The sequence below is a fragment of the Pteronotus mesoamericanus genome, unplaced genomic scaffold (genome assembly GCF_021234165.1).
Source record: "Pteronotus mesoamericanus isolate MK-2021 breed Mesoamerican mustached bat unplaced genomic scaffold, CSHL_Meso_final scaffold_21, whole genome shotgun sequence".
Lineage (NCBI taxonomy): Eukaryota > Metazoa > Chordata > Mammalia > Chiroptera > Mormoopidae > Pteronotus > Pteronotus mesoamericanus.
The window spans coordinates 3711396-3737688 of NW_026555310.1; the positions used below are offsets into that span (position 1 = coordinate 3711396).

Here is a 26293-nt window from a genome sequence, read left to right on the forward strand (position 1 = left end):
GAAAAAGATTTTGAGTCTTACATTTAAGTCTTTAATCCGTTTGGAGTTTACTCTTTTTTTTTTTTATTGCTTTTAAAGAGTAGAGGGGAAGGGAAAGAGAGAGACAGAAAGACAGGAAAACATCAATGTATAGTTCCACTTTTTTATGCATTCATTGGTTGATTGTTGTATGTACCCTGACCGGGTATTGAACCCGGAATCTTGGCATATCAGGATGCTGCTCTAACTAACTGAGCTATCTGGCCAGGGCCTGGAGTTTATTCTTGTATATGGTATAAGAAAGTGGTCTAGTTTCATTTTTTGCATGTACCTGTCCAATTTTCCCAACACCACATATTAATACAATAGACTGTCTTTACCCCACTATATGTTCTTGCTTCCTTTGTCAAATATTAATTGACCATATAGGCAAAACAATGTTAAACAACATTCAGATGCTATCAGATAGATTTCAACCCTTCCTAATGAAATTCATTGTTTTTTCAAATGTCTAAGAAGATAGGAATTTTCTTTCCTATTTTTTTAGGGATAGATAAGAGATTATGTTACCGGACAGGGGCCTGGCCCTAAGCAGGCCCAAGGCCAGCTGCGGTGTGTGGGTTCTTGACGTCATGTAGGAAAGATTTTACAACATGAATTGTGAAATCATAGTCCAGGTGACTATGAGGATAGGTATCTTAAAGCTGGGTAAGTGAAACAAGGAAGGGCTTAGCACAGAAGAAGCAACAGGAGAGCCTAGGCTGGGCTGCCTTAGCTCACGGGGAAGTCAGAGAAAAGGGGGCTTTGGGGACAGGTTCAGGGCATTTGCCTGGGACAAGTTTTCAGCTGCCCATTGCCCTAGAGTTTAGGACTCCGTGCCTGTGGGGGAAGAAGTGGGGGAAGAAGAAGGGAAAGGGAATGGCACTGGCTGCTCCCCAGAGGGAGAGCACACACGCAGTGTTCTTTGTCTTGAGGCTTTTATCTCTTTCCTGCAGGCGGGATTCTTCAGGGCGGTCTCAGGGGAGGGTTTCAGCAGAATGTTCAACAGTTTCCAGGTGTATCCTTTCAGGATCATGGTCTCCCTCTCACTGGTCAGTAACGGGGCAGGGAGTCTTTAGTTATTGCAGTTGGTTCTGGCGTGGCCTACCTGGTTTTGCTGCTTTTCTGGGCCTGAAGCTGAAATACAACTAAGGCCTAGCTGTTATCTCCAGGGAATAAAGGCCAGGGGAGGAAGGTTACCCTGGGAGTGAGGTCCTTGTTTTCCCCGTTTCACCCCTGCCAGGCACTGGCACCTCCCGCCCTGGTGAACATCTGCAACTGACTGTAAATTGCTCAGCCATTGTGTTCAGCTATCTGTCTCAGTTCCTTTATTCCACTTGCCAAGGAATGTTCTAGGTTTCTTACTATCTTGTCTCAGTTTTGCTGGTGAACATCTGCAAATGACTGTAAATTGCTCATCCATTGTGTTCAGCTATCTGTCTCAGTTTCCCTATTCCACTTGCCAATGAATTTTCCAAGCTTCTTACTATCCTGTCTCAGTTTTGCTGTTAGCTGGGTAGTAAGTAGTTTACTCTGGGAGACAGTATATTACTCCTTTTATTACTTCCCTTTGAGCAAAACAATTGTTAGGTTGAAATCCAATTACCTCTGTTTCAGAATATTCAATGTGCATATCTCTCTTTTTTTTAAGAGAGTTATTAAGCAATAAGATATCATAATTTTGGGCAGAAAGTGTTCTCAAAACAAACCTTGCAACATTTATATGTTTTTACTCTTCACAAGTATTAAAGTTCTCTTTTGCAAAGGGTACACACAGATCCTGGACATCTTGAGTGCTTTTACAGAGTTCTTGCACTGTTTAAGAAGAAGAGTCCATAGTCCCAATTTGCCAATCCCACATGTTTCCCAAGAGGAAAAATTATTCATTGTATGATATAAGGAGATTTCGGTTATATTTTTAAAAATGGACCAAGAGTCTCCTGGAATAGATAATATTTACAATAACGACCATAATAGAAAATACCAAGGAGTAATTTCAACAAGAACTGCAGATTTGGGAGGGAGAACACCAGAAAACTTTTCTGAAGATGATAAAATAAGGACTTGAGTAAATAGAGGGACTTGCAAAAAGTAGTGGCAAAGAGTTTAGACCATGGGGTCACAGGCACCTGCTGTGCTTTTATACTGCTCACTTGTAAAAAAAAAATGTAGGGGCACTTGCTCTAGCCAGTGTGGCTCAGTTGATTAGAGCATCATCTTGTAAGCCGGAAAGATCACAAGTTTTGTTCCCTGTCAGTGCACATAACTAGGTTGCATGTTTGATCCCCGGTTGAGGTGCATATGAGAGGCAATGGATCAATGTTTCTCACATCGATGTTTCTCTCCTTCCCTCTCTTCCTCCCTTCCCCTTTCTCTAAATCAATAAGCATATCTTTGGTGAGGATAAAAGAAGAGAGAGAGAAAGAGAAGAACAAATAAGAAAACTCACAGTAACCACGTTCTTTCTCATCCTTCCTAGACAAGGGATGTTGTTTCCTGTGATGCTGTCTGTGTTCTACCAGGTTTCACAAAGGATAAAGATGCCAGCATTTTCTGCAATTTATGACAAGCTGTATTTTCAAGTGGACTCTCTGCTATGAGTTCTCACCCAATGTCCACAGTCCTATCTCATGCATGGTCATTGTATTAGTCATGGTTCTCTAGAGAAACAAAACAAAATACATGCAGATAGAATTTTAAAGAATTGACTCACATCATCTCAGGCACTGGCCAGTCTGATATTTGTGGGCCAGGCCAGCAGGCTAAAAACTCAGAGTTTCTATGTTGCAGTCTTGAAGCAAAATTGATTCTCATTCCTCCCCATGCCCTGCACGCTCCCCCTTCCCCAATCTCAGGCTTGGCCTTTAAGGCCTGCAACTGATTGGATGAAGCCCATTCACATTGTGGAGGATAATCTGCTGTAAAGTCAACTCACTGTATATGTTAATGACATTGACAAATACCTTTGCAGCAACCTCTAGACTAGTGTTTGACCAAACAATGGGGCACCATAGCCTAGTTAAGTTGACACATAAAATTGACCAACACAGCCACCTCCCAGCTACAAGGGGCCTCCTCAAACCACCAGTCAAACTGTATTTCCTTATTCACTTCCAAGGGGTTAGTTACCATTTCTCCCTTTAGATCCTCCTAAGACAAGATAGATAAATATCTCACTTTCCTGTAGACTGTTTGACTACCTTTAGCAGGCTCCTCAGTGCTTCCCAGGGTCATTCACATACACACACACACATTCACACACACACACACATTGACACACACACACACACACACATTGACACACACACACACATTCACACACACACATTCACACACACGTTCACACACACGTTCACACACACACACACACACACACACCCCTACTTCTTGGGGGGTAGGGGAGCTACCGCAAGGACTCAAGGTGATTGCTCTTACAAATGCCAATCAAAGTGACCTTCTGATTCCTCTCTTACTTGAGGTGGGATAGAGGGGAAAGAAAAACTGTATGTGGACTTAACCTCTAAGGTCACAGCCAGCTACATATAATAGAAAAAAACAAAAAAGGCAAACAACCTCAATGTCCTGTAATGAGTAGTTGGTTAAAAAATATACATGGTTCATCTACATAACAGACCACTATGCAGTGATTCATGACCTTATGTGAGATTACTTCATCACCCTGAAAAATATATAATATAGTAAGTAAAAAAAAAAATCAGGTCATAAAACAGTATATTCAATACAATTCCAGTTTTGTCATATGTATATAGTTATTATATACATATGTAATTTCATATATGTATACATATAATTTCATTATTATATATAGTCGCTTAACATAAATTGTAAGAAAAATCATTATTTATATACCAGTAAAGGACAAACACTACTAATGAAACTATGATACCAACAATTTAAGATACATCTCGATTTCAGAAATATTAAAAAATGAAAAAAAAGCATCTTAAAATTGATTAAACACATGTGCATGTGAATTATACATGTGTAGGAAAAAAAGGAACATTTTATACCAAAATAGTAACAGTGGTTATCTCTAGGTACCATAATTATGAGTTTATTTTCTTCTTTGTGTTTTTTCGTGCTTTCTAAACATGATATTTGATAATTAATAAAAACAATAAATACACTACTTATCCCTCCAACTCTCCAAACCCTTCTACCTTTCTTGTATTTCCCCCTCCATTCTCTTCAGGTCCCTTGTCCAGATCCCAATCCAGTGCCATGCTGAGCCATATTGGAGCCTGAGGAAAAAGAAAATTGGCTTTAGTGCAAGCAAACTCATCAATGATACTTTCAAAATCTAATTCTTTGCTTATTTCATTTTCAGTTGAGAAACTGCATGTTTGAAAAATTTCTCTTGACCAAGTGATGATCTTAAGTAAATTTTAATTAAGCTGAAGTAAAATCACAGGAAATTCTGTTTGGGTATAAATAAAATATTTAAACTTAAATTAATAGTGTGAGCTTTAATATACCTATTTTCAGTTTTTAAATATTTCTTCAACTACTTTAATATACGAGAGAAAAATAACCACTTAAAATATATAGCAAAAATCCTGGCTGGTATGGCTCACTGGATGAGCCCTGGTCTGCGAACCAAAAGGTAGCGGGTTTGGTTCCTGGTCAGGGTACATGCCTGGGTTGTGGGCCAGGTCCCCGGCTGGGGGCATGCATGCAGGAGGCAGCTGACTGTTGTATCGCTCGCACATTGCTGTTTCTCCCCTTCTTTCTCCCTCCCTTTCCCTCTCTCTAAAAGTATATTTAGAAATGTTTTTTAAAAAACACACAGAAAAGTATAGATATGGAGAACACATTTTTTCTTTTGCTTCAGGCTCCAATATGGCTCAGCAGGTCACTTTCTTTATTTTAAATTGTCAATATTTTGTTCCTCACAGATTTTTTATTAATTTTGATTTTTAAAAATATTACTTTAAATATGACTTGATTATTGAATTTTGTGGTGTCCCCTTTAATTTTGCATCCAAAGCAAGTGCCTCACTTGCTGTACCCTCGTCTTGTCTCAGCCCCAGTCATAATCTTTTTTACATTTATCAACTTTCTTTCCTAGACTAAGGGTGTCCTGGGGAAAAAGACATGGCTTATTTACCTTTGTATCTCTGTGTCTTACCCAGTACCTGTCATAGAAGCTACCAGTGGTGGGCTTCAACATTGTTTTGTTGAAGGTAGTAAAGGAAGGAGGAAAACAGCTAATGGTAATAACAAACATTCTAACATTTACTTAGTGCTTATTGTGTACTGGGCAGTGGGTCAAACATTTTATTTATTTTAATCTAACAACTAAACAATAAAAATACTATTACACCCATTTTACCAATGAGGAAATTGAGGCACACAGAGGTGAGTGAATTGTAATGAATGAGTGATTATGGCAGAACTTGGAATAGCTCTGCTTAGGCTCCCTGCTTTGACTGTTTCAGTTCTGGCCATGGGAATGAGGTGGGAAGGGAGAAAGGGGAACGCGGGGAGAAAAGAGTTGAAGAAGCAGATGTAGTGGAGCTAAACTGCCACACTTTCATCTCAATTGTCTGCTTGAGCTTCACAACAACCCTGGGCATCATTTACCCCCCTTTACAGATAACAAACTGAGGTGTAAGAAAGTCGCAGGGACTTATTTAGTTTCTTCTGGGGTTAGCTACCCTCCAGGGAGGAGGAAGAAAGTCATAGGTAGGGTGGACATGTTGTCAGCAGGCCACCTGCCCTCCCCCCAAACCTCCCTGGCAAGCTCAGGGCAGCTTCCTTTACAAACTTTCCCACTAAGTGGAGCCAGCACCTCCTCCTGATGGGCAAACCTCCTGCATCCTGCCCCACCCAGAGGTGGGAGTCCCCTTACCAGGGGTTGCCTGTAGAAGGAGGAGACTTGATAAAGGCCAAAGGTGATATCATAGCCTCACGGAGCCAATCCTGTCTCACTTGCTTCCACCGAGCTGCTCCCCACAGCATTTCCTGCTGTTAGGTGCGGGGAGCCCCTGAGGCAACGTGAAAAGCAAAACTCAACACCCAAAAACAACATCTAAAATGGCCCACAAATAAAAATAAGATTGTGAGACGGGAAAAAAATGAAATTCAGAGCAGGGAATTCAGGTATGTCCTGCAGAAATGTTTACTGATGGCAAGAGATTTCAGTCATAAATATGCATAGGTGCTTTCTGGAGAGAAGGACTGAAAGTCTAGGGAGGAAGGAAATGTATCTTTCATTGCATATCTTCTTTAATGCTTGATTTTTCTTAACCATATGCCTATAATTTTTTCAATTAAAGTAAACTTTTTAAAAGTGGCCAGCCACCAGCCGCAGGGTGAGGTCCCGGCCACTAGGCTGTCGTGGTTCATCTTCAGACCTTCCTGAAAAGAGGGCAGGGAGCCGGAACTGACCTTCCTCCTAGGAGCGAACAGCTCAGTGTATGACACATTAGGGGCGGGTCCCACATCCTGTAGACTACATGTGCCTCCAAATTAGGTGGCTAGTAACTCTGAGGAGTCAAAGTCACGATTAAAATCAGTCAGCTGAGGTAAAACTGAATGAGTAATTTGCTTCTGGAAAGTGGTGCACAGAATACAGAATATTGCTGTGCTTCCTTGGGGAACGGGGATGGGGTCAGTGGTCATGACTGTCCTGGGGAAGAACAGAGGCTGTGAATCCAGTCTAGCCTATCACCCTCAGGTCAGGTTGGGTCCTGACTAAGGCTCCAGGGCTGGGTGAGAACCGCATGACCCACGGGAGTCACGGAACAGAGTTTGAGGAAGGGTGGGCAAGAATCGTCGGGCCAGACCTGTAAAGGAGTGTCCAGCCCTCAGAAAGAGAGGAATATGGGGCAGCATCCCACAATCTTCAACAGAGAATGCCCTTATTCTGAGAAAGATAGCGGTTAAGTAAGGCAAGTGACAAGAATGGTGGCAACTGGAACCATGGGAGTCAAAATGAGCCGTAAGCGTCTGTAAAGGGGCTAAAATGGATGATCAAGTAACCACTGTGGAAAGTCTTTCTTTGGGAATTTAAACCCCAGAGCATTTCCAGTGTGAAAGAAAGGGAGCTGGGGGGTGGGCAGTTACTCAGCTACTTGGAGTAAGGGGAGATAGGCGGTCATGCCGAAAGCGGGTGGACACCTCCTTTTCTGCTCCTTTGACAGTGTCCATCTTCCACCATTCCTCTGATCCGGTGCAGCTGGGCAAGCGCTCCACGGTCCACTGGCCTTGTCTCTCCAGCCTCCATCACTGGAAAACCTCTGGCCTCCTGCTGAATAGCTCAATGCTACCGTGGGGTCCCAGATTAGAAAACAAGAGCACTTCTTCATCCAGCTCCTAGTCGGCAAGTGGCTTCCCAGGTCTTATAAACTTAGAAATACAAACTTGTTTAAATATCAAAACAAAAGAAAAACACAAGCAGTGGTTTAAGATCCTACCATAGAAAACTTTCAAATAACCGGGGCTATTTGGAGTTGACTATGACACTTCTCTTGTTACTGAGATAAGGACCCAAAGGCCACATCACAGAATCTTAGAGCTGGACAAGGCCAGTGCACAGTCCTGAAAGGATGATTCAGAGCATGAGTTTAGGAATTGAATTTACCTGGATTCTAATTCCAGCTCTGCCACTACATGTTCAACGGTTCCCCAAATTGAGTGTGCACCAGAATCACCTGGAGGGCTTTGAAAAACGCAAACCTCTGGGCCCCACCCCCAGAGATCTGGATTATTTAGGTCTGGGCTGGGACCCAAGAATCTACATTTCTAACAAATTACCAGATGCTGCCGATGCTGCTGGTCCTGGAAACCACTTTGAGTATCAGTGTAGCTGTGCGATCAGCCGTCTCCCGTGTACTTTCTGGACAATAACTGTAAATTGCCCTTGCTGTTGTATGGAGGGGAGGAGTCACTTGCCCGAGACTACCCCGCCCATGAGAGGCAAACGTGGGACGACGGAGCCCCGGGCTCCTCACCGCCGGGCTGCGTTCTAACCTTCCAGCGCCGCCTCGGGCTCTGAGCGCTCCAGCCGCGCCGCCACCGAGGGTGCGGGGCCCTGCACACGCCGGTCCGCCTCACCGGCCGAGCCGCTAATGCCCGTCGACTTTGGGGTGGGTAGGACTCTCCAATCTTTTTCGGCAGAGACTGCACACGGGGATGGGCTGAGATGTGGAGAAGCTGGGCTCCTAGCGGCGGCCAGCGGGCGGAGGGGAGAATTCGTGGGACTGGGGCCCCCGCCCGGGACCCAGCCTCCCGGAGGCGCTGGAAGCCGCCGGACGGGGCGCGGCCCGCAGCGGCGCACAGGGGCGTCCCGGGTGGCCGCCTGCACCTAGCCGGGGAGGGGCGGGTAGGACGCGCTCCAGTGGCCTTGCAGATCCTGCCCCGGCCCCGCCCTCCAGGACGTCCCGTCAGAAAACCCTTGAGCTGCTCGGCGGCGCGGCTGCGGCTCTGCCTCGGCGCAACAGGTAAGTAGCAGAAGCAGCCCGCGACCCTCACGGGCCCCTGCGACCCTCCCCCTGACTTGGAAGCCAGAGCTGTCCGCCTTCTCGGGACTTCCCTCCAGCCTCTCGCTTCTGCCAAGTCCTTGCTCTCTCCCACCTCCTCCTCCTCTTCCTCCTTACCACACCCCGCAGTAAAATGAAGAGGGTGGGCCAGACGGGTCTAATCTGTCGAGGTGGCCTCTAGTTCCTTCCGCGGTAGGATCCTCCTCCACCTTGGCCCCTTAAAGGAAGAATGCGAGCCACTATGTGGCTCGTAGGGGTGGGGCAGGACAGCGTCCCTCCGTAGCACTCCCTCCAAGGCTTTACACCTCTTCCCTTCAGCCACCCATGCTGCCGCCGCGTTTCTTGTGCGCCCGGTGTCTCCTGATTGGGCCGCCCTATGTGCCCTGCTGCAGAAAGCCTTTCAGAGAGGTTACCTCCCGCCAGTGCCATGTTGCTCCTGAACAAAAGGGGCGAGACAACAGACGCCTCCTGGGGGGCTGGGGGCCATCTCAGATGTCTTCCCTCTGAAGGCTTGCACCTTTTGCAAGTAGGAGCTGTGTGATACTGTGGGGGAGGGAGTCTGATGTATGTTCATGACTGTGACTGTCACCAACTTCCCAATTTCCCGGTCATTTGTTCCAAGCCCCATGCTAACCAAAAGGAGAAACAGTTTGTTACTTGTCCCCAGACGGTGATCTCTGCAGAAGGTAGGACAGAGTTCTGTGTGTGTGTGTGTGTGTGTGTGTGTGTGGATGTGTGGGGGGGAGGGGTCAGTTTGCCACCAAAGTTTAGAACAGACCCCCTCTATCAGCCAACAACCCATTGCAACAGCCCCAGGGAGGGTTTTGCTACTGTGCTCTCAGCACACCCCCAGACCCACAGAGGTTAACAGCTGGGCACACCGAAAAACCTGGGGCTTGTGTTCATTTTACTAGAGATGGGTGTACACCCAGGCCCCATTCTCCTTGTGGACTGATCAGCTGTGTCCCGGCCCATCACAGGAAGGGTAAAAAGGATGAGGCAGGCAAATTCACGTGATGGATAGTACACACTAAGTACTTTGCTTCAAATTGTCCAGCAGAAGTATTTTCGCTGGCACTTCCCTAGCACCTGTTCCTCAAGAATCTCATTCATTTTAGGCACCAAGAGGTAACACTTTAGGGGCACCAGGGCAGAGAACAGAACAGGACTGTCAAAGGGAAGAGGTAGTCTGAAGCTGGCACAACAATGAAGGATACTGGATTGACCAATATGACCTCATCCTCAGTAATCACTGCCCACAGCCGGCAGGACAGCTGACTCCCACCCACAGCAGCATAGAACTCAGGCATGAAAGGGGAGGCCCTCATATATGTCAGATGCCCTCTGAGATCAGAAACACCTTAGCCCAAGTTCAGGTGGGAGAAAACTGGACAGGAACTATGACCGTGGGCTTAGTCCGTGTAGCCACTGCCTAGAACAGAAGTCAAGAACAGGAGGGGCAGTAAACCATAGCGCCGAGGGCCTCTCAATTCAAGAAGCAGAGGGTATAATGGAGGCAGGCAGCTGACTCAGCCCTGTCGTTAATTTAGCTGTCTACCCTTGGCCAAATCACATAAACACTCCCTGGGTGGAGAGCAAATGAGAAGGTATATATGAAAGTGCTTTGGCAAAGCTCCAAGCCCCAGCCAAACACAAGGCAGGGAGGTGTCATGGTGCAGGCAGTGCATGGGCTTTGGAGAGACATGGGCCTGAGTGCAAATCCTGCCTCTGCTACTTCTAGATATGTGACTTTGGTCGAGTTACTTTACCTCGCTGTGCTGCAGTTTCCTGTGTAAAACGGAGAAGATAACTGTTACTTGACTTGAGAATGGTAAGTAGTAATTTTAAAAGTGGTGGCATTGTCCCAAACCTTCTCTGGCTCTCACAGACACGTTCCAGCATCTCCAGCCCTGGAAGTGAAGCTGGGGACCAGAGCAGGTGTCTGGGCACCAGAGGGACCCAGTGAGTCACTGTGCCAAAGATCTGGGTAGACTCAGCTCTTCATACAGCCCCCTCCTCCTCTCTGGAGAGCCCAAAATGTCCACCCTCATTTGATGGGAAAGAAAACGAGGGTTTGAATAAAGGAGAGGTCAAGTGCAGGGCAGTGACTGTCTCTGTGGAGCTCAATGCTGTAATTGTGCTGTGTTAAAGGCTTGCACAGTGAACAAGGATGGGTTCAGTCTGGAGAGAAAAGGGCTGTTAGAAGGCTCCTTTGTGGCACCTAAGAGCCCTGTGGGGTCAGGTTATTCTTCTGTACCCTGCGCAACCTGGTCCTGAGCCCTACGTAGAGATTTGAAGGAAGGAAGAAACCCAATCCTCACTGTCAGCTCTACATCTGACATATAACAGAGCACAAAGGACAGATGAGAGCAGTGGAATAGCATAACCAAATCCCTCAGGGCAGAGGGATGCCACAGGGACTAGAAGGCTAGGTGGGTTGCATTCCAGAGGCAGAAATTGGGGACCAGGATTTAAGGACTGGGAAAGAGAAAAAAAACAAACAAACAAACAGGATCTAGGTAGTTTAGTGTCTAGACCTGCTACTTCTCATAAAATCTAGTGGGGAGCTCTGGCTGGTGTGGCTCAGTGGATTGAGTGCCGACCTGCGAAACAAAGGGTCACGGGTTCAGTTCCCAGTGAGGCTGCATGCCTGGGTTGCCAGCCACGTCCCCAGAGCGGGGTACATGAGAGGCAACCACACATTGATGTTATTCTCCCTTTCTCCCACCCTTCCCCACTTCAGTTCCCCTCTCTCTAAAAATAAAGAAAATCATTTTTTTTTTAAAGTAATCTAGTGGGGAAGTCCCACGTGGGGAAACATGGGTAGTGAAACTTGGAAACAAATACACCTTGATATTGAGGGCAGTGAGATACTACACCATAGTCTAAGAAGGCGTCTTGGAGGAGGGGAGTTTGGAACCAGAATGTGAAAGAGAAAAGAAGCATGGCTTGCTTAGCAAGCACATAAGGGAAAGGCTTGGAAGAGGAAAGACAGCCAGAGAGGGTGCGTGGCAGGCGGGAAGCAGACTGCTCAGCCATGTGGAAACGTGCAATCCAATGATGCTAAAGGAATATGGATATGGCCGTTCTGGTTGTGAAAGGGAGAGGGAGGCCTGAGGCAAAGGACGCTGGCAGGCCAGGCGGCTTCTGCTTATCCTCCAGATGTTGGGTGATAAGGGCACATTCTCAGGTGACGGCTTTGAGAGGAAGAGGAGGATCCAGGAGGCAGGGAATGAATCAGCAGAATGTGGCACTGGGTGGGGCGAACCTGATACTGAGAAGGGACTCAAAACTACACACCCAGCAGTGGGGTAGGGGTGGAGGTTGTTTCTAGGATTTCGGTGCTACTGGCTGCAGTGGGGAAATTGGGAATACTGACTAGGTTAGGGGGTAGGACACAGACCCTGAGTCTAGGGGGTAGCATTATGAGTGTCTGGTGGCCCTGAGTAGAAGGCCTACAGCCAGCAGTAAACTGAGGGGTGAGGAGAGAAGGAAAACTTCAGTTCTGCCCCCATCCCAGCCCCACCCCAATCTGGAGAGCAGTCCAAGCCTTTAGGGATACCTTTCCCTTTAAGCCCCCTTTTATCTTCCCTCCCACCTCCCCCCCCCCCCCCCGCCCCACAGATAAGACTCAATTCAAGTTTTGTTGGTGGTTTTTTTTTTTTCTTTCTCTCAAACCCAGCCTGTCACCAGGGTTCAGGAAGTCCCACCTCCTGCCCACCTGAAGGCTCCTCCTTCACCCCAGATTCCTGGGAGCCAGCTATCTCAGCTTGAGCTCAGTTGCACATTCCTGCTCCGCCTGTCAGGGCCTGCAAGTAACTCCTGTGAGAACCTGTGATCTAGCTGTTGAACTTCCTTTTTGGTTACATATTATTTTGATTTTGAGGGACTTTTACAAAATTGTAATAAATCAACAAATATTTACTGAGTGCCTACTATGCATGTGCCAAGCACTGTTCTCGGTATACAGTATGAGCAGAGTTGGGCAGGTTATTTCAGTTGAAAATCTGTGTTTGGGTTACTTAAGCTTAAAATGTTACATGAACATAAAATGAACCTAGATGTGCTAGGGAAAGAGCTTAACAGACTAGCTACAGAAATAACTTACACTGTGTCTTTCTGGGCAAATAAGCCACAGTAGCTGAAGTGTCTTAAAGATGTAATTATGGAGAAAAGTGAAAACCTCTCAGCATTCTGTAATCAGAAGGGTCAGAGTTGGGAGGAGGGGTTTGAAGGAGATTGTTTGCTACTTTGTTCTCAGCATGGCCACAGAGGAAGTGAAATGAGTGCTGTGTGTTATGGCCAGAAAGGGATGATGTTTGGCCAAAGCAGCCTCTTGGCCTCCTCCCCCACCAGTAGCTTGAAATGGACTTGTTCCCTCCCCAATGTGATGTCCAGCTCCATACGCCTGCACCCTGGGTGAGAGTGGCGACAGTCACCTCTTTCCAAGAAACCTGTAATGGAGCCTTAGTGTGACTAACTTGAACAAACATCCCTGTGGTGGTGGCTTACTTCCTGGCTGCCACGTCTCCGGAGGTGAGGGACTCAGTTGATAAACAGAAAGAAACCTTATTACAAAGAGGCCACCTGGCCAGCAAGGGTGTGTTCTGTGTGGTTTACCCTGGCTTTCATAAAAGCTGAACCTTGGCTTGGGACTTCAGGTTTTGGCATCTTTCAAGCACTTGGAGTCTTGATTGGGCTTTGGGATGGGGGTGGGGTCTGAGAGTGAGGTTGGGACACTCAGGAAGAAGGCTCTGCCCCAGGCTCAGGAGACCCCAACCTAGTCCCCAAACCCCCAAGGGGACCTCCAAGGGGTACGTAAGATGTGGGGACAGAGCAGTGGCCTGGGAGTTTAGAGACCACCATCTGCTTCTAGGAGCCACAGCTGTGGGACAATATAGAAGTCACCTAACCACTCTAGCCTTACCTGTAAAACAAGGGTGCTGGACTGATAGGCAGACCTAGTCAAAGTAGCACCCTAATGCGTAACAACAGAACAGCATGTAACTCAGTGCTTGTTGGAATAAGTGCATTCAGAACATCACTTGGTGAAGCCAGTGCTTATCCTCGTAGCTTTAACCAGGCTGTCCTCACCCCATTTAACAAGAGTTTATAGAATACTTCCTACGTACTAACCTTGTGCTAGACTTTGCAAGTGATAAAGAGGTGAAAGCGCCCTGGCCTGTCCGGTGCAGGAGCTCACAGAGGTGTGAGAGGGAACAGCCTGCTCCCGCACCCGGAAGGCTGTGGTGGGGCAGGGAGGGGAGGTATCAGCCGTGGGCCAAGGGACACGTCGTCGGGAGAGGTGAATTCTGCTAGAGATCTAAGAAGGCTTCTTGGGGGATGGGCGCCAGGATGTAAAATGGAGGGACTGGACTGTGTCATTGATTAGTTTTCAAATCTCTATGACTGGACCAAAGTAAGAAAGATATTTTACAACAAAATTTCATACCCACTTAATGTGCAACAGGGTATCCCAGAAGACTAAGGGCTGTTTTACACTTTTATCACATCAGAGGTGTGAATTCTACAAACTAGCAAAAAACACAATTTGAAAATGTAATAATTTACATTTTTTACCTTTATGAATTTTGAATAACAAATTTTCTATTTAAGTTTGTATCAGGAAATGTTTATCATCAATAGATTGAGATACACATTAAAATAAAAATTTATTATTCAAAATTCATAAAACTCAATGAGGTAAAACATTTTAAAAAAACTTTCAAATGATGTTCTTTGAAAGTCTGTAGTGTTTCTGTTTCTGAAGTTATTAAAGCTTAAAACTTCACTAAGACTTTTGGAACACTGCGTATTTATGTATAATAACTGCAACGAAATTTTAACAAAACAATGCGTATTTTATATGTGACCTACTTTGATATTTTCTTTTTTGCTCTTTTCATGCTGATTTGCAACAGTTTAAATTTGTGTCACAATCCTATAGTGTGATGCAGTGGGTAGTTTGTTAAGACCCTGAGCTGGGTGAAGGCTCAGTTCCCTTAAACCAGTGAAAGAAGGTGAATTTGTGTTCTGGCATCATCTCGCAAGATGTTCTGCACCATAATCTGGCAAGATGGTCCAACGTGTTGGAATCCCAAGGTCGCTGGAGGAAAAGGAACTGGGAATGAACCCTCAGCAGCAGCAGGAGGGGGAGGGGTGGGTGAAGGCTGTGGGGCACTTGCCGGTGTACCTGGTGGCCATGCTGCGGGAACCCGAAGGTGAGGGAGCGACACAAGACACTGGAGGGGAGAGCTGGTGAAGCCCTGCACTTGACAAAGTACCACGTAGAAGAGGGGCGATTCCTTCACCAAGACCGGTGGAAGGGTGACCTCCCCAAGCCTATTAACCGCACTTCTGGGAATCACCCATACAGAGAGGGGGAATCCTTAATCCCAGTCTTCTGGTTTCTGTTGGATTATGTGTCTCTTCTAAGTGACTCTTTTCTTATGGTCTGTGTGCTAAGCAAACAAACTAGAGAACAAGTCCCTTACTGCCAAGACTAATCACAGGTGTCTCATTTCAGGATGTGGTTAGTACCTGGAAGAATCGTAGGCTCCAGAGAGAAAGTCTTGACCCCCAGGTTGGATTGAGAAAACATATGCCAAGGAAAGGCTCAATTTAATCCTGGGTCTCTTTCTTCAGGGGAAATAAAAGGAATAAAGGCCAACCCCACTTTGAGGGGCTATGACATAATGCCAGGAAGAGGGAGTTGAAGTGACCTGCGTGATTCTGAGTGAGCTGGTCAGGGAGGCCTTCCTGGAGGAGGTGAGTCTTGAACACTTGGCAGCAGCTGGTAAATAAGCTGTTAACACACTTTTGTTTCTTTTGGAGACGGTTAAATTCTTCATTTTATTTTCCTTTTTTCTTTTGCAATCTCTACCCACCGAGCCGACCCTCCCCCAGCTGTCAGCCTGCTCTCTATGAGCCTGTCTCCATTTCAGGGAAGTGTGGCCTGCAGGGCAGTTTGACACCTCCGTGGCAGACACTTCCCCATTCTTTGGGGATCCGTTTGTGCTCAGCTGGGCGGGTTCCAGGGCTTCTGAGGTGTCCAGCTCCCGCAGAACTCCTTGTGCTTGCCCGGTGGAGCTCAGCCCCTGGTGCAGAAAACTCCTTGTACACCGAATCCCCATTTCTTCCTGGAAGCCTTCCTCGAGCCCATGGGGAACTCTGCCTTTTTCAACTTGGCACTTACTGTCTGTGCTAATGTTTTAATTTGATTCTTTTCGAATAGGTACTATAGTCGGGTTCAAAGTACGGAAGAATAGTCAGTGAAAGATCTGCTCCATTCCCCTCCCTGGACAGGTGCTCCCTAGACCTACCAGTTTTCGTTCTCCCACTAGATTCTGAAATCCCATGGGGAAAGCAATTCCCTCACACCTCTGCACCCCCAGCTGAAGTGAACTGTCCCACCCGTCACCCAAGGGAGTTTTTCTAGCACCACATTCTCCCTCCCCCGTCAGCGCTGCTGCTGTCTTGGGTGACATCCCAAGCCCCTCTTAAGTGGCCACCCAGCTGCCAAGCAGGCCCGTCTCCTAGGTGCCCTCCACCAGCGATCATGTGGTTCTTCCTGGAGTGCTAAGTTCCCGCTAGTCCCGTATTGCTCCTCACACTTCAGGTCAGTGGCAACCCCTTGGCATGATGACTTGGTGGCAGCCACCTCTCCAAGCCCATCCTCTACTACTTCCGTCAGACTTCATACTCCCACAATCCCAATCTACTTGCTGTTCTCTGATTGGCTATGCTGTCTCCTGCCTCTAGGCCTCTGTGTGTGCTCACTTCGTCTGGCCAGCTCCTACTTGTGGGTCAGTGCTCAGCCCAGCCTCCCTCCGCTGCGGGACCTCTTCCCAGATGTCGCCCTCCCCATCTCTCTCAGTTTCTTGTACCCTCTCTCTGTCAGCCCCCGAGGGTGCCTCGCTTATGTCTTCTTCTCACTGAGTGATCTCTACTTAAAATCTGACTCCCCTAGTTGACTGTATGCTCCTTGAAGGCTGGGCTTGCTCATCTCTGTATCTCCGCCATCCGGCAGAGAACCTGGCCTATAGCAGGTGCCCCGTCAGGACTGGTAGAATGAGCAATCTCCTCGCCCATCTCCTAGACAATGTCTAATACAAAACAGATGCTCAAAGAGACTTCATTTTATTTGATGTTTGATGCTGCTGCTGAGTCTGTTATAAAGGAAAACCACCTGGCTCCCCCCCGCCCAGGGTGACCTGTGCTCCCCCTTGAGATCATATTGCCCAGGTCCGAGTGATTCCGGATAGCAGGCTGCTCCACGGACAGGAGCTTTCGTGTTTAAGTAACACAATTAAGTAGATCGAATGAAGTTACTTTTAAGCAAGACATGCCACAGGGTAATGAGTGTGGCTTTGGCCAAGGACCAGGTGCTTGAGGAAAATTGCTGGAAAGTTGAGCAGGGATTTAGTAATTATAATAATAGAAATGGATACCATCCACTGAGGGATTAGTATGTGCTAGGCACTCTGCTGAGGATTTTACGTACCTTAGCTCTGATTTAATCCTCACCGGGCCTTGTGAGTTAGGTGTTGGTTATCCCCACTTTGTGGATGAGGAAATTGAGGCTTAGAGAGATTAAGTAATTTGTCCAAGGGTTGCACAGCCACTAATGATGAAAACTAATCCTTTTTCACCCTGGCTGGTTTGGCTCAGTGGATTGAGTGCCAGCCTGCGAACCAAAGGGTCGCTGGTTTGATTCTGAGTCGGGGCACGTGCCTGGATTGCGGGCCAGGTCCTCAGTAAGGGACATGCGAGAGGCGCCCACACCTCTCTTTCTCCTTCCCTTCCGCTCTGTCCAAAAATAAAATAAATAAAATCTTTAAAAAGAAACTAATCCTTTTTCAGAATTTACTGTGTACAGAGACAACTAAGCTTTTTCCATGATTGTTTGTTTCATTGAATTTACTAACCCCAGAAGGTAGGTGCTGTTATTACTAGAAGGGGCAGAACTGGGACTTGTGCGCAGGTCTTTTGGCATTAACATCTGGTGCTTAACAAGCGAGACTTGTGTCTCCAGAGCTGTCCACAGAAAATTTTGCAAACGTTCATCCTCTGAGCCACGGGATCACGTATGTGCTTGGGGCGGAAGCTGATGAACACCAAAGCTCAGTCCTGCCTGGGAGGTGTTGTCATAGGATCTAGATATCTATTTCTTATTAAATATGAGTAGATACAGAAGAATAGTTATAAAATATGTTTAGGGTATAAGGAATAACAGTGGTACCAGTAGTGGCCACCATCCACTTTAAGAAAAAACACTTTACTTTGAAGTTCCGGTGTGCCTCTATTCCCATATCTTGCCTCCCTCTTCAGAAACTCTGGTTTCACTGTTCCTTTATAGCGTGACCACATATTTATTTTTGTATTCATGAACAATATTTTGTGTTCATTTTTGTTTTCATAAACAATATATTGTTTAGTTTTACATTTTATAATTTTCTGTAAATGGAACCATGCTATGTGTATCCTTCTGCAACTTGCTTTTTTCTCTCAACATTACATCCACAATGTTGCATGTAGAAGTGGTTCAATCTTTGTCACTGCCGTAGAGTACCCCATAATATGGATATATTTCACACTCTATTTATTCATTCTAATGCTGATGGACATTTGTGTGGTTGCTGTCTTTGCCATTTTAGTCAGCGCTGCTCGAAATGCTCTGGTGCCTGCCTCCTGGCTCACCCAGCACTGGAGTCTGTCTGGAATATAAAACTAGAAGTGAAATTGCCACATTGTTTCCTAGTATGGTTATGTCAGTTAAATCTCTGCATTAAGAGTTTCAGTGTTCTGGTTATTGTATATCCATTAATGTCAGAATCTTAGGGCAGGAAAGAAACACTGATTCCAGTCTCCTCATTGAGTGGATAGAAGAAATTTAGGTGCAGGAAAGTTAAGTCATTGGATAAGATGATGTTGCCATTCAGCAGCAGAGCCTGGCCTTGAACCCCAAACCCCCTAACTCCCTCTCCACCCCTGCCTTGGCTTATTTCGCTCCTTCATCCCCTCCCTTCTCAGGCTCAGGCTCCAAAGGAGTGGCTACCACGACATACCAAGTTATTTCCAGGGTTGGGCCCAGCACTAGCACTGACTCAGCCGGGGTCCCCACTGGTTCCCAAGGATGAGACTGCTCCGCAGACGCCACTTGTCCCTGCGCCTGGCCGTGGTGGGCAGTGCCTTTGTGCTCTTCCTCTTCATCCTGCAGAGGGATGTAAGCAGTAGGGAACAGGCCACAGAGAAACCATGGCTGAAGTCCTTGGTGAGCCAGAAGGACCACGTCCTGGACCTCATGCTGGGAGCCGTGAACAACCTTAAGGATTCGATGCCCAAGCTCCAGATCAGGGCTCCGGAGCCTCAGGAGGCACTGGTCTCCACAAACAAGTCCTGCCTCCCTGGGTTCTATACCCCAGCTGAACTGAAGCCCTTCTGGGAACGGCCACCACAGGACCCAAACAGCCCTGGGGCGGACGGGAAAGCATTTCAGAAGGACAAGTGGACCCCCCTGGAGACCCAGGAAAAGGAAGAAGGCTATAAGAAGCACTGCTTCAACGCCTTTGCCAGCGACCGGATCTCCCTGCAGAGGGCCCTGGGGCCAGACACTCGACCCCCCGAGTAAGTAGCACCTAGAGTCACGGGCTGAGGCCAGGGCTCCGCAGAAAGTGTGGCTTGTATGGCCATGGGCATGCGCCAAATGCCAAGTAAAGAGCCAGTAGGGATTTTAAAATATAGGCAAGGATTTCCTCTATATCCTCCCTCCTTTTCCTTACCAGTTGCCCTTACCCCAGGGATTGGGGTTCAGGAGCGCTCCAGTCAGGCCTGAGGGATAGGGAGACCTGTGAGAGTGAAACACAATTATGAAGGTGACAGGACACAGACAGAGAACTCAGAGCTAGGGACCAGGACCTGGCACAGGGGTGACTGAGAGGGACTGGTTCCAGGCCATGGATTCGGTGGCCCGCCCTCTGCTGGGGCTCTGCCGCCCAGCTGTTGGGGAAGGGACGTGTCCTAACAGCAGCCTTATGCACACAGCTCCTGATTTTTGCCCCCCAGTGGAGGTGCCCAGGACCATGCATTCATTCCAGCCTTGATTTGAAGCTGTTTATACTTCCAGTCCCGGCAACGAATCAGCACGAGATCTCTGAGCTGTGGGCCACCTCACTCTAACGTGGCCGTGGCTGTGGTCACACTGTCCTCAAGTCTTTCTCGTTTAGACTTGTGTTTCCCAAGTCAAGAATACCCTTGTTGGCATTTTGTTACATGACGGCCTCCATCCCCAAATTCATGATTCTTTAGGGATGTGAACCTAGGGTTCCTCAGAATTTGACCAAGGATTATAGTCCCAGAAGTTGGAGCCACTTGGAATTGTCACGAGCTCCTCAGCAGGGAAGGGGACTGGGCCATGAGGGCAGCCAGAGGCAGCTCCATGAGAAATCTTTCTGACTAGCAGAGGGGATAATAAGAAAGGGGGTTAGACCGCATGTTCCCTTGAGATGCAGATTCACACATTCACAGCCCCCTGCGAGGGAGTGTCAGGAGGGTAACAGCAAAGCCAAGTGCTACCGGATGGTTGAAGTGGGTGGGGCTAGAGAAAAGGTCACAGGAAATTGATTGTGATAGTGGCCTCAGGTCTCAGGGAGTGAAGGAGGAAATGCATTAGAGAACTGCAAAGCATGATGAGAATATGAAAATTGTAGTCACTTTTCTCAGATGTCAAATGTGCCTTTTATTACTTCCCCTCTGGGACCTCTGGATCAGATTACTATTTACTCAGTACACATCTCACTGAGGAAGGGTGACAGCCCCAGGAACTCCTCGAGCCGATCAGAGAGGCCAGGGCCGGTGGCCGGGGAGGCAGGCGGGGCGGGGGGGGGGGGCGGCGGGGGGGCGGGGGGGGGCGCGGGGAGCAGGGAGGAGCCTTCGGCAGCGGCGGGGGCACCGAGCCAGCTCTGGCGGAAATGGGTTTGGAGTAGGTTGGCTAGCACCTGTGCAGAGGCTCAGAGTAGGTGGCAAATACAGCGTGAGGTGGGAGCAGGGAGCGACCGTTCTCAACGCAACGAGGAGTGCAGGTCGGCTGTCCCGGGAGCAGACGGTGGTTACGAGTGTCTGTGCCCAGAGTGCTCCCGACCCCCGACTCTGAGGGACTTGGAGAGCTGTGTCTACCCTGTCCTCCTTCCAGGTGTGTCGACCAGAAGTTTCGGCGCTGCCCGCCACTGCCCACCACCAGTGTCATCATTGTGTTTCACAACGAGGCCTGGTCCACACTGCTGCGAACCGTGTACAGTGTCCTGCATGCCACCCCTGCCATCCTGCTGAAGGAGATCATACTGGTGGATGATGCTAGCACTGAGGGTGAGGCCGGGGTGGCCCCAAGAGGCGGCGGGGGTCCCCCTGGTTTTCTGGGACGGAGGGCAGGTTCTCTCAAGGGAGCGGGCGCTGTCACTGCCTGCTGCCAGGAATCACAGCTTATCTGCAGCTTCCGGGATAGGCCAGGGGCAAGGAGAAGGCGGGTGAGCAACAAGAAGGTGTGGGGAAGGAGGCAGGGCAACCTAGAGCCTCGCCCTCCGTCCCACTTCACCCGTAGAGCTCCAAGAGCTTCGGAGTTCTTGCTTTTAAGACTCGCTTAGAGCTGCCAAGCCCCAGCCCAAGTCCGAGATGCTGAGAGAGGTCAGGGCAGAGTGTGGGGATGGGCCTTCCCTCTGTTTCCTTCCTGCTACACCACTCTCCTGCTGCTGAAAGATCCCACCTCAAAAGCCCTCTTTGTTACAGTGGCTAATAGGCAGGTGACATGGCTCACCAAACTTCCTTTTAAATTACCTTTTAAAGCAATTCCACAAACATCTACAGAGTATTCTGTGGCTGACACTCACCTAGGCAAAGAGGATACCACGACAAATAACAAATGAGACAGATCTTGCCCTATAAAAGCTAACAACAGTCATAAATCAGATGGCCCCCCACAACATCAACCACACAGTATGGACCATAACACACCCCTAACAGACGTGAAAGGGCATGAACTTGGGAGGCCAACATCCAGGAATTCAAACCCCAGTTCTGCCTCTTCTTAACTCTGTGGCCTTGGACAAGATACTTAGCCTCTCTGAATCTCAGTTTCTTCTTCTAAAAATGAAGACAGTAGACTCTCTCACGTGATGGACAAGGGATCAGAAATAGGTGATAAATAATTCATGGGACACAGAGTACTTAGCATGGAGTAAGAGCTCCACAAGCACCAGTTTCAGTTTAGTCTTTGTATGGGAACAATGCGTAGCCGGGAGACGTTATTTCTACGTGGCCTGGCTGGGGCAGTCCACAGTGGAGACCAGGCTGGAGCTGGCCCTGAAAGCCTGAGTGTCTAGGGAGAGAAGAGGCATTGAAGGGTATTCCCAGAAGAGAGATTGGCACAGACATAGTCCTAGAGACAGGTGTATTTGTGAAAATTTGAGAGGTTTGATGTGGCTGAAGCTTAGGTTTGTTTTAGAAAATGATACTAAAAAGATGTTGAATTGAAATGTGTGCCATGCTGAAAGTATTTATTTAGGAAAAAAGCTCTGGCTGGTGTGGCTCAGTGGATTGAGTGCTGGCCTGCTAACCAAAGGGTCGCCGGTTCAATTCCCAGTCAGGACATGTGCCTGGGTTGTGGGCCAAGTCCCCAGTAGGGGGCGCGCAAGAGGCAACCACACACTGATGTTTCTCTCCCTCTCTTCCCTTCTGTCTAAAAATAAATAAATAAAATCTTTAAAAAAGAAAAAAAAAAATTAGGAGTCATTGATGGTATTTAAAGTGGAGAGTGACCTTGCCTTAGAAGGGTGGCAGTTTGAGGGCAGGGTAATTGTCAGGAAGACAGGCAGAGGGCCGCAAATCTGGAGAGGAAGTTCTTCCAATCCCCTGAGAGTTGGATGACAGGGCCAGAACTAGGAAAGGGGCTGAGGGACTGAGGTATCATTATTAGGCTGGGAGTCTCCAGGAGCTGAGCCCTCCCCTGAGTGGCTCACGGGGTCCCGGGCTCTCCGAGTTGGCCCCCTGTGCTCATGCTCCCATTGCCACCCAGAAGCTGACACCTCACGTCCCGGTGTGTGCCCCGGCCACTCAAGTAGAGCTGCTGCTTTTCCTGACCTTCCCCCAGTCTTCCTCCTGCCTTCTAGACTAGGGGCCATGCTAAAAAATGGAATCAGACTCAGGGAGGCAGTGGAAGGGGAAGCTGAGTTGTGAGTACTGGTGAGTCCATTTCTTTGGGGAGTTCGCGTTTCCCCAGCAGACACCTAGCGGCACTTACAAAGCAAAGGCAAACGTGCAGTAAGAGTCTGGTAGGCAAGGTGCATAAGATTAGTCTTCCGGAAAAGGAAGGGCAAAGAGTTTGGCAGAGATGGGAGGGGCTTTAGAGTGGCCCCTTAGTAGCAATTGAGTGGTTGTATGGAATGGGGAACAAGCATTTCAGCTGCCCCTCCTCTCACACTGGCCCTCTGGTAACCCCTCTCCCCCAAACCTGTGCTACCCACCCCTCAGGTGCTCCACTTGAATCACATGGGGTGGAAATTCTAACCAGGGCCATCCAACCTGCAGCCCACAGGCTGCACGCAGGCCGGGATGGCTGTCAACCTGGCCCAACACAAAACCATACATGTACTTAAAACATTATGAGACTGTTTTGTGACTACGTGTTGCAATGTATTTAATGTATGGCCCAAGACAACTCTTCTTTTTCCAGTGTGGTGCAGAGATGCCAAAAGGTTGGACGCCTCTGTGTCTAAACTGTTTCTACTTGTCACCTAGAATTTTTTTGAGTTTATAAGGTACAATGCCCAGTTGGGCAACTCCTCTGACCAGACAAATGATATAAAGCCAGGCTGGCACAGGCAGCATCTAAAGGGCACAGCAGCCTGTGCCTTGTGGGATGGACTTTGTAGTAGCCCCTAGAGCCCCTCCAAAGTGCCTGCCCCAGCAGGCATTCTCTCTGGCTGTCTCCTGGGCCCTCTCTTAGGGCCAGTTTCAGCATCTTGGAGTTACCTGCCTGAAAATCCTACCCCTATCATTCTTAGTTTTCTAGGCCCTGGCCTCCTTTGAGAATCTGCTAAAAGCCCCGCCCCCCCCCCTCCCCAGAATAGTGCAGAATTGCTACAGCAATGTGCACACATCCACATTTCTGCATTGTAATTCCAGGAACTTTGTGGGCCCCAGGATAAACAACCCCACCATGCGGGCTTTCGGACGCTTGCAGTGCTTTCAGCCGTGTTCACTTCAGTGGGGAAAAGGACAAAACTCAGATCTGTGGTCAGAAGTCTCTGCAGTCCACAGCAGGATAAAATTTTCCACACATTTGACCATTTGATCAGATTAACTGGCTCTGATTACACACACACAGAGAAGAGCTGTGTCGCTGCTGAAATACAATGCCCATGCTCTCTGTCCTCCTACCCAGGGACTTGGCAGCGCTCTAAGACCGCGAGTATACAGAGGCCAGGTGCTGGGGCCGGGGAGAGGCCCAGTGGCAGGCTGGGCAACTTTTTCTAACCTACCTCAGAGCTGGAACCCTGGGCACAGGTTTTACTCCTGTGCAGCCAGGTCAGATGCCAGGTTTGCTCTTGGCCAAGCACACTCCACAGGCTTATGAAAACTGGCCCCCAGGCCCAGTGGTCTATTGTGCTCCAAAAAGGGCACCCCCATATAAAGAGCCCTACCCTGCCCCTGGGGGAGACTGAGCTCAGGCCTCCCTCCGGTGGGAATTTGCTAGATGGATGGGAGGAAATCAGACACATGCCCAGAATCTGGAGAGTTGAGAAGTGAACAGGACCCTCAGTGAGTAAGTTCCTGATGGAGTGAGGAGGAGTGGGGAGGCAGGGCTGGCCAGGAAGGGCGCTGTAGGAAGGGAAGGCAGAGGGATTGGCAGGCGGAGGAAAGGAGAGAAGTGGCGGCCTTGTCAGGGAACGCGATGTGTGAACCCCAGGGGAGGAGGCGTTTGGGGAGCATTTTCGATTAGCTCAGTGTTTAATTGTTCATATAAACCGAATTTGTTTATCCATTCATCTGTATCCATGGACATTGGGGCTGTTTCCACATTTTGGCTATTGTGAATAATGCTGCCGTGAACATCAGTGTACACATATTCCCTTTTTTGGGGTGCACACCCAGAAGTAGAATTGCTGGACCATGTGCTAATTCTATGTTTAATATTTTTTCTTTTAAAATAATAGGTTTTATTACATCTGAAGTCACAGATATTCAGTTATGTTTAATTTTTTGAGGAATTACAATACTGTTTGGATTTTTTTTTTTATGGATTTGTTTTTAAGTGCAACTTTAAGATTTTACTTATTTATTTTTAGAGAACAGGAGAGGGAGGGAGAAAGAGAAGGAGAGAAACATCAATGTGTGAGAGAAACATCGATCAGTTGCCTCTTGCGTGCCCCTAACTGGGGAACCTGGCCTGCAACCCAGGCACGTGCCCTGACTGGAATCAACCTTTTGGTTTGTGGAACGACACCCAACTCACTGAGCCACACCAGTCAGGGGAAGTGCAACTTTAAACCACTGTGGTGACATGATCTATTTATTTTTTTAATTTATTAATTTGAGAGAGAGAGAGAAACATGGATTTATTGCTCCACTATTTGAGGCATTCATTGGTTTCTTCTTGTCTGTGCCCTGACTGGAGATCGAACCCACAATCTTAGTGCATCGAGATGATGCTCCAACCAACCAAACTGCCCAGCCAGGGCCTTATTTAGTTTTACGAGATAACTCTGCTGCTATGTCAAGAATGGCAAGGATAGATTGGGAAGAGTCGTATAGAATCGAGGCCAGGAGACCAGTTAAGACATTAATGCTGGGGTGACAGTGGGGACCAAGAGGGAGAGCTGGCAGTACTTGCTAATGGACTAATTGTAAAGGATGAGGAAAGGGGAGACTCCAGCACGACCAATAGGTTAGAGCAGCTGGAGGGACGCAGGTACCGTATACTGACACGGGGGGGTCGGGGTGCAACTTGGCGGGAAATCTGGAGTTCCGTTCTGGGCACGTTTGGTTTGTGGTCCTGTTAGACATCCAAGTAAAGATGGCAAGGCCTGGAAAGGAGACCCAGGAGCCATCGGCATATTGATGAGACTGCGTAAGATGTGTGTGTTGGAGGCCACAGGAGTCTTATAGACCCCAGGCATGGGGAGTGCAGCGGGGCTCGTGTGGTGGGGTGTTGAGCTTAAATAAGGAGGCTATCGTCTAGGGGACATAAGGGTACAGATAGGTTCTCTGTGTCTCTGTGCTCAGCTCTGCTATGCATAGCTCTGGAGCATATGTCCAGTGGGCCCAGGGTATGACAGGAAGACTGATACAGGGACATACCTTTGGGGGGTTGTCTCACTCCCCGAGAAGGGCCTGCACTCATGCTCAGAAGCCCCAGGTGCAGCCTACCCACCTGAGCCTGGAGGAAGGTACGGGAGAAAGGCCTTGCAGAGCTCAGGCCCCGAGTAGCGCTTTGCAGCCTCTCACCGCAAAACCCACTTCCTACGATGTTTTGCCTTTGAGTTGTCTCCATCATCATGAATTTCCTGTGAGCACAGTTAAGCGAGTTCTCTGGGGAAACATCAGCCACACTGAGAAGATGAGGCTCTTATTTAGGGCTCTTCCCTCCTTTAGAGCCAACACTTGGGGGATATAATTGGATTATGAGTCTTGGAGCTCCTTCAAGGCAGGACGCAGACCAGGCCTCTCCCTGCACAGGGTAGTTTCTGGTACCCGGGCAGTGAGTGAGCAGGTGTGTGCTA

At 48.2% G+C, this 26293-nt stretch overlaps 1 protein-coding gene across 1 annotated transcript in view; it reads left to right on the plus strand.

Moving 5' to 3' along the window:
* The first annotated feature begins 8417 nt into the window (after positions 1 to 8417).
* The window catches only part of GALNT6 (polypeptide N-acetylgalactosaminyltransferase 6), a 30654-nt gene continuing 12778 nt past the window's right edge, over positions 8418 to 26293 (plus strand). Inside the window, exons 1-5 of the mRNA XM_054591089.1 lie at positions 8418 to 8483; positions 10264 to 10353; positions 15168 to 15290; positions 18555 to 19148; positions 20713 to 20885. Of these exons, the coding sequence (XP_054447064.1) occupies positions 18658 to 19148; positions 20713 to 20885 (664 nt within the window). The 5' untranslated portion in view covers positions 8418 to 8483; positions 10264 to 10353; positions 15168 to 15290; positions 18555 to 18657. The remainder of the gene's footprint in view (positions 8484 to 10263; positions 10354 to 15167; positions 15291 to 18554; positions 19149 to 20712; positions 20886 to 26293) is intronic.